At 40.0% G+C, this 19,531-nt stretch overlaps 3 protein-coding genes across 3 annotated transcripts in view; 2 read left to right on the top strand and 1 right to left on the bottom strand.

Annotated features, from left to right (window-relative positions):
* ido1 (indoleamine 2,3-dioxygenase 1) overlaps positions 1–3,823 on the bottom strand; it is a gene marked incomplete at both ends in the record, with an annotated part of 21,027 nt that extends 17,204 nt beyond the window's left edge. The window contains 4 exons of the mRNA XM_080765758.1: positions 135–254; positions 355–450; positions 1,159–1,269; positions 3,740–3,823. Of these exons, the coding sequence (XP_080621884.1) occupies positions 135–254; positions 355–450; positions 1,159–1,269; positions 3,740–3,823 (411 nt within the window). The remainder of the gene's footprint in view (positions 1–134; positions 255–354; positions 451–1,158; positions 1,270–3,739) is intronic.
* Positions 3,784–19,531, top strand: rhobtb2a (Rho related BTB domain containing 2a). The gene is made up of 10 exons (XM_080765909.1): positions 3,784–4,020; positions 5,899–6,100; positions 8,039–8,142; positions 8,971–9,156; positions 9,477–10,417; positions 10,570–10,688; positions 12,535–12,685; positions 13,454–13,542; positions 13,703–13,808; positions 14,361–19,531. Exons 1-10 carry the CDS (start codon positions 3,962–3,964, stop codon positions 14,564–14,566), a joined length of 2,163 nt encoding a protein of 720 aa, XP_080622035.1. The 5' UTR covers positions 3,784–3,961; the 3' UTR covers positions 14,567–19,531.
* Positions 14,516–19,531, top strand: part of pebp4 (phosphatidylethanolamine binding protein 4) — a 62,808-nt gene continuing 57,792 nt past the window's right edge. Inside the window, exon 1 of the mRNA XM_080765910.1 lies at positions 14,516–14,573. The gene's annotated coding sequence lies outside the window, so the exon portion shown is untranslated. The remainder of the gene's footprint in view (positions 14,574–19,531) is intronic.

Below are 19,531 nucleotides of genomic sequence, written 5' to 3'. Positions count from 1 at the left end.
TGAGCTTGTAGATCTGCTATTTTTCAATAGCTAAAGCATAACATAATGCTAACACTCAACACTTTTTCTCAAAAGTGCACATTGCCAAAAGGGCAGGGGGCTTTAGCACCCTCATCTGTGCCAATGACACATACCTGAATGGTGTCATTCTCTCCCTCCTGCCACACATAGCCCATGGTCATAACACCCAGCACTAGGTGTGCCAATCGTAGCTCCCGATGGCTCTTCAAAAACTGGATGCTCAACAGTGGCATCTGGGAAGAAGGGATGAGAGAGGGAATTTAACATGAGACACTTCATTCCTTCCCAGTTCATCATGTTTACTGTAATTGTTCATGTATTCAATTACTGTACCTTGTGAATAAGTGAGCGCAGCTCATGAGAGTTTATTAGTTCTGTCACATGCAGGGCAATATCCATCCATGGCCGGTAGTAGGATGGCAGCTCTGCCTTTTAGAAGTTGAAAGTCAAGAAGAAAGTGAAACACTTTGTTAGGACTGCATATACTGTATCGGATCTTGAAAGGCATGGAAAGGATATAGCATGATGGAGAAAGAATCCTTAAATGTTCTAGTTAACCTAAGAAAGGTTTCCTGTTAAATATCACTGTATATGAGAGTAACAACATACGTACAGTATGCTAATTAAGTTATACCCGATAGATCATGATGTGATAATTAGGGAGGAAAGTTGTTGGTGAACAACTGAACATAGATATGTGTTGAAATAAAAATCTAACTTTTTTTTTTCAATTCATGATTGTATAAGTCTGCTCCACATTGCAAATTTAAATTTAAATCAAGACCACACTCAAATTAATTTCAGTAGCTCCATATAGTCTAAACCATAAAGGCGGTTTAGCAATTTTCAAGAATACCATTTATTAAAAATACATTGTGGTAACTGCCAGGACAGGACACTGAATTTTTTTAACTAACAAAACAGGCCTTTGAAGTACACATCAACATCAGCAAGTAACTACATTTGCATTAATTTATATTATTTTACTTTCTATCTAATTCCTGGATTCCTGCTTACCTTAAAAACATTGGAATATAATCCAGTTTGTTATGGTTCATATCTGCTGTACATGGGAGATGACCTGATTGAAAACTATAGTTCATCCTACTCCATAAAGCATTTATTTCTTTTACCTACCAGGGGTGCAGAAAGGATAAAGCCCAGCTCTTCAGAGACATGGTATGGGTCCAGGGAGAAAGGAGCCTTGGAGTCTGTAACCACCGTGGCCATGGAGCCAGTCTTTAGACCCTGCAGACAGTAATGATTCTCAGATCGATTGAATCACCCTGCAAACTAGAGTCCAGACCCCAATCCAGTCAACAACTAGAAGAAGGCAAGTATAGCCGATTGATTATGAACCATTGCAAGTCAAAGGGCAGATGGCACAGGGGGCTGTGTGCAAAGGTTATTCTTTCGGCAATCTCACGCCTTTCCCTGTAGCTATTGCCTTGACGCAAGCTCTGGAAGAACGCTATCACAACCTATAAGGTTAGAGGTTATAAATAATTTGTGTTTAATATTTGTGCAAGATATTTTACAAATTCCTGGTCTCTTTTTTATATATTGGTCTATATTATATTTGATTTATTTTTTCTCAGTGAGGCGCAAATATTTTGTTTATGAACATTCACTCTCTCAATAGTCAGAAAGCCTGTAATCTAATAGATGTATCACTTCCAAATCATCTATTATTTTGATAAATAAACACATTTTGATCTACCCATGTGCCTCATGCCTTTGACAGTGACAATGACCAAAGTGAAGAAATTAATGTGACAGCCTCACCTGGTGGAGTAAGCTTCACATTGCAGGAGTTTAAATCATGCCAGCCTGCATGGTTAGTGTTATTCATGGTGTGATTCACTGTATGATATGCACCAAATATTTAGCCTACTGATATGATAGCACCCATAGTAAAACTACTATTTTGTGTGTGTGTGTGTGTGTGTGTGTGTGTGTGTGTGTGTGTGTGTGTGTGTGTGTGTGTGTGTGTGTGTACGTGTGTGCGTCTGTGTGTTGGCAGCAGAAGAGACAGAAGGAAGATCAGGTCCATCCATCCATCTTCAACCGCTTTTCCGTAGCCGGGTCGCCAGGGCATGCAACAGCTCCACCAGAGACCTCCAGACTTCCCTCTCTAGAGCAACATGAATAACTTCTTCCTGGGGGATCCCGAGGCATTCCAAGGCCAGTGGCTGCATGTGCCTTGGTCTGCCCCGGGATCTCCTCCCAGTGGGACATGCCTCAAGGACCTCCATAGGGAGACGCCCGAGAGGCATCCTAACCAGATGCCCGAACCACCTAAGATGGCTACTTTCCAAGCGAAGCAGCAGCTACTCTACTCAGTCTTTCTCGCGTGACTGAACTTCTCACCGTATACATCTCTAAGGGAGATGCCAGCCACCCGTCGAAGAAAACTCATTTCGGCTGCTTGTATTCGCAACCTTATTCTTTCGGTCATGACCTACCCTTCATGAACATAGATGAGAGTAGGAACGAAGATCAGAGGGTATGTGTTTCAAATAGTTTTATTGTGATTGTGAAGCACTGAATAGGCCATAAAACCGTTCCACTCCAAACAGGAATCACTATGAGTGTGCGACTGTGCGTGTGTGTGTGTGTGTGTGTGTGTGTGTGTGTGTGTGTGTGTGTGTGTGTGTGTGTGTGTGTGTGCACTTTTTGCTTTGGGAATGTAAACATGTTTTCTCATGCCAATATGAATTTAAATTGAATTGTGTGCGTGTGTGGGGGGGTCTCACACATTTGGCTAATTATAGTAAACTAATAGGCCTACTATTATACTAAATAGTAGGCCTATTACTAAAAAGGTTTACACATACAAATAAATTACACAATAGTCAACACAAACACATTATTTAGAATTAGAACACACCCAAATCTAATCATATTACGGCGTACATGTTCAATCAATTATTCCATCAAATAGTCTACTTGCCAGCCAATAGAGCCCCATTGTGAACCCGGACATGTTAGCTACACCAAGGTTTTATGTTAGAATTGTTGAGTATGGGTCCCCAGCATGGATAAACTGCCGGATGCTAACTTGCATATGTTGAGCAAGTTTCATAATTGGTATAATAATTGGCATTAACAACCTATAATATTCAAAATGTCATCATGCTTTATGTAGCATGTGGCATGTCAAACTAGGGGGTTTTCATTGGGCTAAAAACAGACATTGCTGTCATCACAAATGTGATGATGCAAGTGGGCATGGCCCCAATGAGTGTTTTTTTGCTAAAATAATGCACAGAATGGAGCAGCATCATGAAACCCCCCCAATTTTGACACGTCAGAATGTCAGATGCTACATAAAGCTAGCTGTTAAAGCATGATGACATTTTGAATATTTTACCTTTTATATAGGTTGTTAATGGTATGGTCACATATACCCATTATGAAAATTGCTCAATGCAAGTTAGCATCTGGAAGTTTCTACATGCTGGGGAGTGGGGACCCATACTCAACATTTCTAACATAAAACGTTGGTGTACTCAATATGCCTGGGTTCACATTCTGGCAAGTGCCAAGTGGACTAGGCAAAGCAAACGGCATAAACACTGTTGGGGGCACAAATCAATTGTCACCTAATAATAAGCCCAGCAGTGTTTTGTTTCGTAATGAATGGCCGGGTTTTAACTTTTGTTGGTGCGCGGTGCCTGTTATTAGCTACGTAGGCCTATGTGATAATGTGACTGACTGGAGGTTGTTCCTTGACGCTGCTGCGCGCCACGGTCGGGCTGCGGCTCTGCGAGTTGACAAACACTGCTCTCGCATTTGGCATTGCGGCTGCAGTGCTAGCTGTTTTTCCTGTTACTTTCCTCGAAACATCTGCGCCCCGACCGCCTATTCTCAAGCCTCCTTAACCTTGCCTTGAAGATGAGGTTAAAATCGAGCTGCCGTCAGGTGCAAGCCGCATCCAATGGAGCCCTTTTCGTTTCGATCATCGACCAATCCGATGCACCACTTCCTTATGTTGCGGTAAGGAGAAACGGCATGTTTTGTGCAGTCGGGACTCGGCAGTACTGTGTAACCAAGTAAATCAAGCGATTGCAGTCGATGTGGATATTTTGGGGGTGTAGGCAGCCTACACACTACACAGAGCCAAATAAACAGTAGGCTGCGCCGTCGCCAACGCTAAACGCCACTTGGAAGCCCTACTGGATGTTACATAACGAGTAAATGCAGCGGCACTGAGCGAACAGCGACTTGACTTGTTGGAATAGGGAATGCTGCAGCTCCATCGGTATAGACTCTGCAAATCCTATCATCTCTTTTATTCTTTTTTTGATAAGTCCACAACGGACATATCGATGATCTGTTCATGTTTATGGTCTGGAAGCCTGTGCCTGGTGGTTCTTCACACCAATTTATAAATCCCTGGGTTGGGCCATGTAGATTTGGAAAAATACAACCGAGACGAAAACCATGTAGGATAGCATAGCTTGCCTTTAATAGCTTAATATGGATATGCAAGTTTATGGTATGTTTGCCTAACCTAATAAGACTCAAATATATTTTTGCTCACTACGAGTGGACCTACGCCCACTATTCAATAGACATACATAGTTCTGTTTAACGTCTTCTAACGCACAGGTGAGTAGGATATAGCTATAGTCCGTTTCACGCCTAAAATAGCTTATGGATGTGATGCTTTATGTACAGTAGGATTGATGATTGACTGATTGGTATTTGGTAGCGATGAGGAGCAAGGTTGTTTTTCTTGTCAGCTATTTAGTTCGTATGTTGTTGTAGCCACTATTCATGAACGTTTGTACATATGATAGAATGCATTATTAAACATAATTACATTAGTGGAAAGCGCAATGCTTTGGTTTGTTTTCATATAGGCTACATGGTGTTTTATTTTTCCAAAAGGCTACACAGCCTAACCATGAATGGGTTTGTTTTTATGAATGGATATGGATCATATGTTTGGCCCTGAAACACGACTGTGAAGTACAGTACGATGTTCTTTGAACAGCAGCATCATATGTTGATCAAATTATCACTACAGAGGCTGTTGAAAAGCATTAAGATAATAGGTTAGGAGGTGAATGGGAGAGCAACTACTATCTTGTAATACTCTAGTACAATATAGATATGTACACTGACAGACAGTGATTGTGGATCATCAATTTCATGCTTTGATTTAACAGCTTACCGTATTTATTTTATGCAGGATGGCCTGGCAGGGGCTGATAAATAGGTGCCAGGATGCTATTTTCAAGAGATTACTAAAACACATGTAGTGAATTTAGCTTTTTCTGTCATTAAATTGCGTAACATTGCTGTTGTATTTGTGAGTCAACATTCTATTGCAGCATAATGCTTGCTCTGCTTGAGCATAATTGGACATGACCATTTGACCAGGAAATGCAAGCGAGGACGGGTAGTACTTGTTCTTGCAGCTGATGGATGAAATTACAGAATTGGCTTGGTTGCATCAGCCTTCATGCACTTAAAAAAGCTAAAAATATCTCTTTATTTGGTTATACTCAAAAAGGAATTTGTTTTATTAATTTATTACCATAATATCTTTCACTTATGACTGAAAGATTTGTACTATTTGAAAATGTCTTTGCTGTTTGGTTGTCTCTTTAAATCCTCTTATCTGTATCAAGAACAAGGACAAGGGAAATTGTGAATTGGCACAGCCAGCTACTTTCACAGAGCAGTCACATGACATGATGCTCCATTCATAGCTCTGCAGATGAATGAGCAATGCAGATTAAAGTCAAAGGGCTGTATTGATTCATTGATTGATAAGTGAATAGTACAATTATAGGGTTACAAGAAGGCTGCTTCAATTTCTTCAACTAAATGTTGAACATAATGTCTGAATCTTTACTGTGACAGGTCCCAGTTGACAGATTCTGATATGGACTATGAGAGGCCAAACGTTGAAACCATCAAGTGTGTGGTGGTTGGAGACAATGCTGTTGGGAAGACCCGGCTTATCTGTGCCCGGGCCTGCAATGCCACGCTTACACAGTACCAGCTTCTCGCCACACATGTTCCCACAGTCTGGGCAATTGACCAGTACAGAGTTTGCCAGGAAGTAAGTAATCCTCTGATTCCGATCCGTAATATGCTCACCACTTTTTTCTCTCGATGTCTCTCAAAACATGTCTTTTTTGGTAATGACCAAGTATAAAAAAAAATAAGCCTCACTAACTAGTACTAAAATTATTTGGCCCCAAATTCTGGTGTTGAGAAGAGATTTATATTTAGATAAATGTCATTCCCATTTTTTATGGGCTCTATAGCCCCTCCTATGCTCAGCTTTGTGTGGGACCACTACCAGTTGACCTGTAGTAAGTCTCATGGTCGGGGGGGTAGGACCAAGTCTCATGGGATTTGGGATTTGTTTATAAACATTTTGGTATTTGTTTATAAACATTTGTGATTTGTTTATAAACATTTGTGATTTGTTTATAAACATTTGCGATTTGTTTATAAACATTTTGGGATTTGTTTATAAACATTTGGGATTTGTTTACAAACATTTGGGATTTGTTTATAAACATTTGGGATTTGTAAGTCTCATGGGGGGGGTAGGACCACTTCCAGTTGACCTGTAGTAAGTCTCATGGTCGGGGGGGTAGGACCAAGTCTCATGGGATTTGGGATTTGTTTATAAACATTTTGGTATTTGTTTATAAACATTTTGGTATTTGTTTATAAACATTTGTGATTTGTTTATAAACATTTGTGATTTGTTTATAAACATTTTGGGATTTGTTTATAAACATCTGGGATTTGTTTACAAACATTTGGGATTTGTTTATAAACATTTGGGATTTGTAAGTCTCATGGGGGGGGGTAGGACCACTTCCAGTTGACCTGTAGTAAGTCTCATGGTCGGGGGGGTAGGACCAAGTCTAATGGGATTTGGGATTTGTTTATAAACATTTTGGTATTTGTTTATAAACATTTGTGATTTGTTTATAAACATTTGTGATTTGTTTATAAACATTTGTGATTTGTTTATAAACATTTTGGGATTTGTTTATAAACATTTGGGATTTGTTTGCAAACATTTGGGATTTGTTTATAAACATTTGGGATTTGTAAGTCTCATGGGGGGGGGGGGTAGGACCACAGTGTTTGTACCACGGAATGTGATGATTTGATTGTCTGAGCAATCAATTCAAATTCAAATAGAAAGACGGAATGATAAGCAGATGACAATAAAGGAATCAAAACAGTCAGAACAAAGACAATCCACCCACACAAGAAGGTACACACAAGCACAAGTTACAGATTTCCCTTTTATGCAAGGACACAGTTATTTGTATAAATTATGTTTTACAGATAGATGTTGGATTGTTAGTGCATGAATAAATCCACCTTTAGATGCGAAAGGCACCTTAAATTAATGTTTGCTCTCTCTCTCTCTCTCTCTCATATATAAATACAATTAGGGCTGTCAAACAATACAAAATTGTAAACAGATGAATCACAGCTTAAACATTAATTTATCATGATTAATTATGATCCAAAATATGCCATGTTTTTCTGTATATTGTTGTGGGAATGTTAATAAATGAGAGAATGCGGATATATACATTTCACAAACATGTATTGAAATGGATTTGTTACATACGTAACAAATCCAGTGTGGCAGGATGATGTCTCTCTGTCTCTCACCCCGTTGTCATGTGATTTGAGCCACTGCCTATGTAAATTGTGCAGCCTTTTATGGCAATAACCAACATATGTTGGTTAGTGCCATCCAGATAGTGCAGGGTCGATGGGATGTATGGGGCGGGTCATCCAAGCATGGATTAATTGCATTCATCTTTTTTAATCTAATTCATCTCACAAATTAATTAACTCCTTTAATTTGACAGCAGAGATAGACTGTCATGACACAACTTTTCAAGGGGTTTAGCTTGCCACACGCTGGTATATGACTGTGTAATTTCTTGTTCGTTTGTTTTCTCCATTTATTCTTTGTCTTAATATGTGCGTACATTTTCTACTCTGTTATTAGGTTCTAGAGCGTTCCAGAGATGTGGTAGACGATGTCAGTGTCTCCCTTCGCCTCTGGGATACCTTTGGGGACCATCACAAGGACCGCCGTTTTGCATATGGCAGGTAAGCTTATCATCTCCTACAGACTACGGTGAGAAGAATATTAAATTAGAACTATAAGGAGAAGACACTGGAGCAGTTCGCATAGGTACTAAATACAAAAAGTATGACTGACGTTTCGATGCTACTACAATGACTGCATCTTCCTGGTCTTCCGCTTTTGGCTTTCATCTCGGATGCTAAAGCATATCATGAATGCTACCGAGCTAAATTGAGGTCCACCCTTGCTCTAGAAAACGCCAATGTTCCCATTGCACTCACTGGATAATCAGAAATGACCTCTGAACATCACCGATCTGTTCAACACCACGGACAGCGCATTAGTTTCAGAGAAACAAAAGCAGTGCGGGCGGGCCCTGGCAACCGTGCATAGCAACCGGAATGGTTCCAAAAATGAAACACAGCGAAGCAATGTTATAGCGATATCAAACGCCTTAAGATGAGCCTGCTCATCATCTGTACCCAGCGTCATTAATTTATATTACAGGTATACTCGTCATACGGATCCAAGGTGTTAATAATAGAGGCTTGAATTGTTCGAGCTGCTCAACTGTCTTCTCCTTATATGCTCGTGTGATGCGCCAGGGCCTTCATTTGGCTGATGCATGGCAGTATAGACTTCCTTTCTACTAAATTTAATTAGACTACTCTTACTTGACTTAAATATTACTCAAAATCAAATAGAAGTCAAAACTACTCGATTCTCATCAAAGTGGGGACCATGCTACTCATTCACAATAACAGTATTTGTAATTACTTACTTTTCCACCCCTGCCTACAGATCTGATGTTAAATAAACGGAATTAGAACCACTTCTCTTTTTCCCTTCAGGTCCGACGTAGTTGTGTTGTGTTTTTCCATTGCCAACCCCAACTCTCTGTACCATGTGAAGACCATGTGGTACCCTGAGATCAAGCACTTCTGCCCCCGTGCTCCTGTCATCTTGGTGGGCTGTCAGCTGGATCTGCGTTACGCTGATCTGGAAGCTGTCAACAGGGCACGGAGACCATTAGCAAGGTAACTATTCGCAAAGACTTTTAGCACCATGATTTTGAAATATTTCTCGGGTATAATCATATATTCCATTAAGAATGCTATTTAGTATTAGGTCGTCAGCAGCACACTCGCCACACTGATATACCAAATTACTAAATGAGCAATAAAATAATAATAGAATATTTCCTAAAACATGAAGAATTAGATGAGTACCTAAACCGTGGAAATTGATACCTAAGATCATTAATGCATAATTGCATATGCATCTTTCCTTGTTTATATATTTTTCATAATGTTGAAACAGTACCAGCTGTAGTTCAATGCTTTTTTCTTTCTTCCAGACCCATTAAGTCTAATGAGATTTTGCCTCCAGAAAGGGGCCGTGAGGTAGCCAAGGAGCTGGGAGTGCCATATTTTGAGACAAGCGTTGTAGCTCAGTTTGGAGTTAAGGACGTCTTTGATAATGCCATCCGAGCTGCACTAATCTCACGCCGTCACTTGCAATTTTGGAAGTCCCACCTACGAAACGTACAGCGACCTCTCCTCCAGGCCCCCTTCTTACCACCCAAACCTCCCCCACCTATTATAACTGTGCCCCCTCCGCCATCCACCACAGAGGAGCACCCAGCACGTCTCCTGGAGGACCCCCACTGTGCTGATGTCATCCTGGTGCTACAGGAGCGACAGAAAATATTTGCACACAAGATCTACTTGGCAACATCCTCTTCAAAGTTCTATGACCTCTTCATCATGGACTCACGCCCCGAGGAGTCAGACAAGCCTCCGCGTGCTCCCCTCTCTGGCCGAGAGATGCTGATGCGTGCCGCCAGCTTCGATGTGTGTGAGAGCATTGACGACGGGGACAGGGCTAATCTGCGGGCCTGCACTAGTGATGGAACCCTGAAGGACTCTGCAGGGGGCAGACGGGGCAGATTGTTAGCCTCATGGAGTAGGGCCTTTGTCAGCATCCAGGAGGAGCTGGTGGATGACCCCGTAACCTACAGCCCCAGGCCTATGACCGTGGTGCACATGGACCAGTCCATGCAGCTTGGCCCTTTCCGGGCCGTACTTCGTTACTTGTACACCGGTCAGCTGGATGAACATGAAAAAGAGCTAATGCATATTGCACATATTGCTGAGCTGTTGGAGGTCTTTGACTTGCGGATGATGGTGGCAAACATACTCAACAATGAAGCCTTCATGAACCAGGAAATCACCAAAGCCTTCCATGTACGACGAACCAACAGAGTGAAAGAGTGCTTGGCCAAAGGCACCTTCTCTGGTGAGAAGATATTTTGTTTTTTGATATACGTCATGTTTTTTTAATGTACTGTATGGAAGATGCTAGATGAAGTCTACACTGTAGTACTGAATAAAGCTGTCAGTGAGTGCTGTAGTACAAGATGTAATGTGTGTGTAATTTTGGTGTTGCAGATGTTGTCTTCAAGCTAGACGATGGAACAATAATGGCCCATAAGCCCTTGCTCATCTCTAGCTGTGATTGGATGGCAGCTATGTTTGGTGGGCCTTTTGTGGAGAGCTGCACCAAAGAGGTATGGCATTCTACATGTACAACCCATTCTACATGTACAACCCAAAACAAGGTCTCTGTAGTTTCCACATCAGGATCAAGGATAAAACAAGTGTCATCTAGATTCTATGTAGACTAATTCCAGAGTATAGAGAGACATTTTTCCCTGTATGAAAGACAATAGCCAAAGATAATATTTTCTTGACCAACAGTTTATCCTTTTTTTAAGTAAATTTAGTAAAATAAAAACAACAGACAGGATGAACACGCGGAGTCACACGACTTATCACGTTAGTGAGAAAGAATAGAAATAAAGTTGTGGAGAAAATACAAAATACACATTCACATCATTTTAGACATTCAACAAGAATCTGATTGTACAAAAATAATCTTTATTTTCCACTGTGGAAATTGAAATAATTCTAATGATAATTCCACAAAAACCTGTACTGTAACTGTTTTGATAAAGTCACTTCATACATTTATGAAACAATGCAGCACAGAACAATGGAGTCAAAGACCAAACAACACACCTGTGCAAAGTATAACTTAACTAGAAAAAGTGCCCTTCTGGTCACAGGTCTCCACCAGGAGGATTGTGTGTGTGTGTGTGTGTGTGTGTGTGTGTGTGTGTGTGTGATGTTTGGCTAAATGTTTAGGAGCAATATAAATGTGTGTGTGACCCGGCTTGGCCTGTTGTAGCGCCACCGTGAGGCTGATTTGAAAACTGTCAAGTGGTATTTCTTCCAAAGCCTAGTGGGAATATGCATGCACAGTTTCACCACAATCGGACGCTGCGTAGTTGTGGTGATTTGTACAAAACGGGCTGCTCCTGAAAAGTTTAGAAGCCAATCGTAGCCAATGAGGGTGGATTATGAGAAATCAAACTAACCCGTCTTGATCACATGACTATGAAGAGCATGTGTACCAATTCGCGTGAAATTTGGATAAAATCTGAAGGAGTAATATTAGAAAATGTGTTTTTACATATGTCAGCCTCCTGGTGGCGCGCTATAAAGAGCAGATGTGAAAAATTCCAGGCAAAGGTTTTTCCTTGGCATCTAGGGAGTTGGCATACAAAGTTAAAAACACTTTTCGGCCAGTTATACCGCCACCGCGAGGCAGAGTCATTTCGAGGCATTTCTTCCTCAGACTAGTGGGAAAGTGCGTGCACAATTTCACGGAAATCACACGATGTGTTCATGATTTGCAGCATTTTGTTTGAAACTGAGCACTCCTGCGAACTTTGGAAGCCAATCTTAGCCAATCAGGATGGAGTCTGAGAAGTCTGAAAGACCTGTTTCGTTGAATGGCTCTAGAGAGACTGTGTACCAATTTGCGTGATGTTTGGACAAAATCTGTAGGTGTACTGTTCAAAAACTTGTTTTGCACAAAGCAGCCTCCTGGTGGCGCTATATATATGGTTAACGGTGCCGGAGATTAGCTGTTCACTGACGGAAGGACGGACGGACGGACGGACAGACAGACACGGACACACGAAAAGTATGCAAAACGGAGAGTATGCAAAACATACTCTCTCCCCATGCCTTCGACCTGGTGGAGACAATTAGCAGCACAAATCTGGTGTAATATGATTAGTTTGTTCTGTGGACCTAATCTATGCCTAGCATTAAATCTCCAAGGTAAAACAAATCAAATACAGCAGCCTACAGTACATAATGTAAAGTATATGTAAATGTCTTAAAGTCGTAGCGAAAGTAGTAGGGAAGCTATAGCTATGGTAAGGCACGTCAGTCCACTGCTGTAATTCTCAAATATTCTGGTTGTCTTTGCTGTTTACTAAGGAGAACTCAGAATTACTCAAATAATGTATGCTCTTGTTTTTTGCATTTTGTCTCTTTTTTTAGGTGTTGTTTCCTAATACAACTCGCAGCTGTATGCGGGCTGTACTAGAATATCTCTACACTGGGCGATTTTGTTCTCGACCTGACCTTGACGCAATGGAGCTCATTGTTCTTGCCAACCGTCTTTGCCTCCCCCACCTGGTTGCACTTACAGGTTTTAATTTTGTATGGTATAATCTATGTATAAACAATTGGACTGCATTACTGTTATGTTGTTTCTTGACTGTAAAATCCTGAGTTTTAATTTAACTCTGAGAATGTACCAATGGACCAGCCGGCATCCATTTGGTGCTATTTGTAGTCAGTCAGAGTTATACTCTTTTATAACATTGAATGCTCTATTTTGTGCATTTTAAATTCCAGGTCTAGGCTGTAATTAAGTAGTAACCCCGCCATCTTATGTGCAATTTCTATTTGCTGAACGCAAACACTTAAAGGAGCATTAAGTGATTTGGGTGATTTGTAAAACACCCTGGTCCGCCCCGGTAACAAGATGTACACATGCACATTGCACACGCTCTACAGTGGGGGGGGGGGGACACAACAAGCCAACAGCGCGTGCCCGTCCCCAAGGCCTGCCCCGACTCGATCATGATTAGAGGAAGGCCCCTCTCATCCTGATTGGATGAAGGCTGGCTAACCCTAGCCAAAAACGAAACCGAAGCTTTTTTTGACCCCAGGGGTTAATATAATAGACAACTAAGTATGTGAATGTTTGTTGGTTTGTCAAGAGATATCACAGATGGGTTTTGAACTTGAGACACAATTCGACAGAGGCTACAGTGATTATGACGGAAATGCATGCACTTGGAGATCTATCCTTTCAATATGACATGCAAAATAGGGTCCTCAGAGTTGAGACTCATGATTTTAAACTGTTATGTTATTATTTTATTGACTGGTATTGACTTCGTGATTTCAGAACTCTACACAGTAACAGTGTTGATGGAGGCAGCTATGATGGGGTCCGATATTGACGGAGATGTACTGGTCTACTTGGATATGGCCCAGGTACAGTTGTCCCACTCCCTCAGTCATTGCAAATTGGAACTACACTACTGCAGTGACTGCACACATATTGTTGAGAACAGTAAAAAGTTGTTTTGATAGGCAATTATTTTACTGTAAATAAAAAACCTGCTATAATTGATGTACTATTGTCTCTCAACAGTTCCATTGTGCCCAGCAGCTCACTGTGTGGTGCCTTCACCACATCTGCACGAATTATAACAGTGTGTGCCGCAAGTTTCCCCGAGACATGAAGGCCAAGTCTACAGGTAATACACTCTTGACCGAGTGAAGTGCTTCTACTCCTAGGATTAAGGTTAGATTTGGGTTTAGAGATTGCCTTTCCAATTTACTGGAAGCTACTCACTCAAGTTTACAATAAAACTAAACACATTTCCTTAGCAGCTGGTGTTACACCTAGATTATATAAAACGAAGTCAAGAAAGATATATTACATTTGGAGGCGAATCATAATGGAGTGCTACAGTCAGTGATATATATTTTTAGTTTATTAAAAAGTTAGCTAAAAAGTAAATTCCGTCATGGGTTCCCACTGCAGAATAACATAAAACAACTTTTTTTGCATTGCGTTATGGATAAAATGATCACAACAAGATAATCTGCACAAGTTATTTAATTTAAGAGAGGGAATACATTTATTTAGGTATCATTATATGTGTTTAACATACTGTACCGTAAGAGAGTTTAACATTTTGTTCTGGCATAAATTACACACTTTACTATCTAAATCTTGAGTTTAAAAGTTGTGCTTTTTGTAAATGTACAAATGTGCAGGACTTTCTCAATTGTTGTCTCGGTAGAAAACCAGGAATACTTTGAGAAAAACAGATGGCCACCTGTGTGGTACCTGAAGGAGGACGATCACTACCAAAGAGCGCGCAAGGAACGGGACAAGGAGGATTATCTGTACCAGAGACGACAATGCAAACGCAAATGGCTCTTCTGGAACATTCCCTCGTCCCCCTCTTCACACTCTCCTTCCTCTGGTTCATCGGCTGTCATTTGAAGTTGTGGTAAGGTCAGGCCCACTCTCCAGATCACAGTGGCAAATAATAGAGGATAAGCATCATTGGCTACGCGGGCCCTGTAATTTAGGACTGCAATCTCTGCTTCTATTTTCTGCCTCTGCAGTCAAGCTGTACCTCTTCTTCTGGCTTTGCAAAGTCAGCTCAACCTGACAATGAAAGTGATGAGCTTCTGTTTTTAGATTTTTATGTTTGCCTACAACATCCATTGCAATGTACTGACTATGAAGAGTCTATTGATTATTATAAACTATACCCCACCAAAGATAGACCAGAGTTCAGTTCATAAAGGGGGAATCTGCTGGAACAGAACCTTTATGCTAGAAATCATGACATAGATCATACTGTAATTAATTAAACTACTAACTGACGACAAAGTGCTGCTTATCAGCTGTAATGACCAGCAATTCAAACACAGAACTCAAACCTCAGAGATTTAACACTTTGCCCTTAAGTGTTTGTACAATCTAAATGGCATGTACATGTACAGTATGATCTTCTCAACAGGAAATATGTACATCGGGGTGATTGGTTTAAGTTATATACGGTTAAACAATACAATTATGAAACCTCAGTAGGAGAACATGATAGCACTGGCAGGTTTATGGCCTGCTTTATTTTGTACAGTCATTCTATTGATGAATGTTTGTGTACAGCTTGCACAGCTAATGGTAATGTGAGTCTGGGTATGCTCAGTATTATTAAAGTATTGTGGTGAATTGTGGACTATCGTCACAAAAGGGCTTCAGTTTATATGAATGCAAAATGTGTCCCAAATAGTAAATATCAGTATTTTGTATTAAAAAAAAAGAAAAAAAAAAGACGGCAAACACAAGTTTTCCTTGAAATTTGCCAGTTGTACAAGCCCATGTTCCCCACACATATGCTATGTAAGCTTTGACTTGATCAATTCTACTTAATCACCGTCACCCTGAACAGCAGCCTAACCCAATCTAAAGTACTTCAGAATTGATAGCTAAGGTCCGGCTGTATTTGACTCCTCGCACCATCATCCTTCTGTGATGGTGTGCTTGACATGTCAGCTGTTGCTGAATTGGCCTTTTTGAGATTTGTGGTGGATGATCCTATGGACGGTGTGATATGACCGCATGCAGTTGCCTGTTACACACGTGTGGGAGTCTTGCATATGCCTAGGTTACTGTCATTCATCCTGCTTCTACACACCTGTAGCACTTTCTGGACTCTTGCCCACAGAGACCTACTGTACAAGAACCTTCTGTTGCAGCATCTCATTGGATGGCACTGAGGACAATAGCTGCAGTGTCCTAACATGCAGCAAATTGAAATGGCTCCAGGCCATAGGATTATGGTGTTAAAACTGCTGACGGAATATTAATATGAAGTGACTCAATTGAAATCACGACTCATATCTTTAATTGTTTTGCTCATTTCATGGCACATGCTGAAGAAAGTGTATTAATCGCTCTGCCGCACTTGATTGAAAGATGGCATTGTTTGGTTTATACTGTACAAGTGTGGTGCTTATTGTCTATCACAAGAATTGTATACCTGAGTAATTTCCATTCCTCTCTAATGTGCAGTTACCCTAAAATGCTGCAGGCTATGAGCAGCCAGCTACAGTATTTCTCAGTTAATACATACAGTAAATTGCACATAGACTTGACTTATCCTAATTGCAGTCAAATATGATTATCATAATGCTTGCATATCCATTGTGACCTTCCTATTAGTTCATATTTTACCTGGTGCTGGCCTCCAGGTACAGTATGTCTGCAATGTAATATACATGGCAATTACAGGTAGTTTGAATGCACTAACAGCACAAGAAAATAAAACGTTTTTAGAATTGAAAATACCAAGCCATTATGGTGAACCCAGTACAAATATGCTAGAATACATAAATGCATTTGTTATATAACAACTAAAATAACTAAATATTGATTGCAGAATTTGCTTTGCAGAACATGTTGAACGGCTTGCTTTAAAAAACGGATTGTTTAGATTTAAGAATGTTTTCAATTGTTTTCTTATTGGATACCAACAAGGAGCTTTAAAATGATTGAATTTTATGAAGCAGTTCAGTGACAAAAAAGCTGCATCAAGTCCATACAGTACTGTACTGTACCTATAAACTAGACTGCATGAACAAGATTTGCCAAATAATTTATTTGTCAGTTTTAAATATTAAGATATATTAGATATTAGATGGTGCTGGTGCTCAAGCAGTGGCTTCATATTGTTTTCAAATGTGTTTCTAAATAAATGGATATACAAGGCCTAACTTACCATATCCAAATGATAAGCGGAGTGATAAACCCCCCCAGAGTAATGTCAGTTTCAGTTTAAATTGATCCATGAATGCTTTCCTTTTTATTTTGGCCAGTTAACTATTGTGCCCGATTTTGAGGTGATACATATTTATGGTTTGATTGCAGGCTTTTATTGCTTAAATATTTAACTTTGCCTTCCTGGTACAGGTGATACATTTTACTTATTTACATAGACATAGCCTATATTTCCTTTCTCAGTGAATCTTCTGCTGATGTACATTAAAGAAGACACCTCATGCCTTAATGTACAGTGAAGTGTGTGGCATTACAGTACTTTAAATAGTGTTACTGTGGTTACTAGTTTGTGTAACGAAAGGTGTTTTCAGTTTCCATGGTACTCTAGGTTGTATTTGTATCTACATGTTACATAATTATTACTGTACAATAATTGTGTTCACTTTTGAGAGCGTGCTTTTGATAGTTTGAACAGTGCTTAGCCTTGTTGTTATGCCCTCTTAATACCATCGAGACCGCACTTGACTAACCTAATGACAGACCATCAATGACATCTCCCATTAAATGGAGGGAATTCAATTTTTGTTTCATCATTTAGAAATAGCCTAATTGCATAATGGTAATAAGGTCTTTTTAGGAGTCTGTATCATTATAAAACAAGAAAATATTGTACATGTGCTCCCCACCAACGGTGCAACAACTCTCCTAAACACTACAATGGCAACTAATAGAATATAATTCAGTAACTCCTTTACAAAACAGGTTAATGTTTAAACTGAAATATTTTAAACTCCATAATAGTCAATAATAATTAACGGTCTGAAGCCTGTCTTGGACAGTCTCCGGATGTACAAATAAATGATGATGATGAATGTCAATTAGTAACTACTGTAAATCTAACAACGCCTATTAGTCTATTAAAATAATTAAAAAATAACTGGTTGTGGCTATGCCAGATTGCACATACTGTATCTGGTTACTTGGTTAGCATGGATTAACATTAAAATTCGGATTAAACAAGACATGGCATGATAACGGCGTGACTTCTCTGCAATAGAAAATGCTTTCATATACTGTAGTAGCAAAGTTAATTAGCGGTTACAGTATCTGGCTTACTAGCTACACCTTAAAATGTCTTCTGTCTTATTGTAGTGGGAGAATTGCTTTCATCCATCCTTTTACATTGGGTTGGGTAAGGGTTACACATGACATTGCCTACACATCAGCATCAATGATGTTCTAATTCTTGTGTTAACATTGAACTGTGATGTAGCTGTGATGTTTCTCTTTTGGGTAAAGCGAAATGCAGCAACTTGCTGTAAGAGTGACATAATAGTGATATGATAACTAATAAAAGCCACAAAATGAGTAAAAATTAGTTAGATAAAATACATAAAGCATTGTTCAGGTGCACCCGGTAACATTAGTTATAACTTTTGGTATATCCACTTCATGTTATAGGCAACATCAACATCAGTGGTTAACGCATTAACAAAATCAGTTGGTTAAATTAAACATTGTTCATTCTCACCACAGAGAGAGAAATTGCCACACTCACCCTGAAAATTAAATAACCTTATATTTAATAAAAATACAGTATGTCATGGCTTGTCTTTCAAAGGAGGCAAATTAAGAACTCATACCGACTATTGCAAATTTGAGATTAATAGATTTTTGTTCTATATGCATAAAGAGTAAGTTTACATGGGAACCACAGACTAGCACTGCTTTGTTTGTGGTTGCGTTGCTGTATATTCAAATTGCATAATAGGGTAGGCTATATGGCAATGCTTTAAGAAGAGATTAGACATATATATATACAGTGTGTGTGTGTGTGTGTGTGTGTGTGTGTGTGTGTGTGTGTGTGTGTGTGTGTGTGTGTGTGTGTGTGAGTTACGTACAGTACGATTGTAAAACCAGTCGGATTGAAAAAGGAGTGCTTGTTTCCTTCGAGTTCACCTCCCGCGTTCCTCCGAGGCGAGGGCCCCTATCAAACTAAGATACAAGACTCAGGCCCTGAGTCTCAGGGGGACAATGATTTACGATTCTGTCCCCCTATCGATACATAACTCGGACCAGTCGGACAGCACTGAGTCGAATGAAGGTGACTAACCAAATGCTCGGCACGGTGACATGCTCGCTTTAGCTCGCTCGGCGGTGCCTCACGTGGCTCAAGACACCTTCAGGCAGCGCTCCCCCAACAGCGAAATCGAGTGCACCTTTCAATCTGACTTGTTTTCCAATCTTGTAGGCCACACACACACACACACACACACACACACACACACACACACACACACACACACACACACACACACACACACACAGGTAATCAGACCAAGGCCCTTTTACATTATGTGTGGGTGCTAATATCACAGCTGCAGAGAAGCACAAACCAAAGGAGCTTTAGCAGAACCAGGAAAAGAATATGCTGCACAATCACAATTGCATAGTTTAAGAGGCCTTTTACTGAAGAGGTTGATTTAATATTAATAAATACATTGAAAATAATAATGAATGTTTTCTCAGTGTTTAAAGCCTGCAGATATTTGACCAAGAGTCATCAGGTATTTTGCGTTTGTTCTGAAGTTGTTATTGTTTAGGAGCTGTAAATCTGGAATTCTGTAGCACGTGTTCTTGAAAATGTTGTTTACTAAATAAAAAAAGTAGCAGAACGTA

This window comes from Protomyctophum bolini, assembly GCF_963924005.1.
Source record: "Protomyctophum bolini genome assembly, chromosome: 6".
NCBI lineage: Eukaryota > Metazoa > Chordata > Actinopteri > Myctophiformes > Myctophidae > Protomyctophum > Protomyctophum bolini.
Note: the sequence above shows the minus strand (reverse complement) of the source record. Positions and strands in the feature narration are given on the sequence as shown.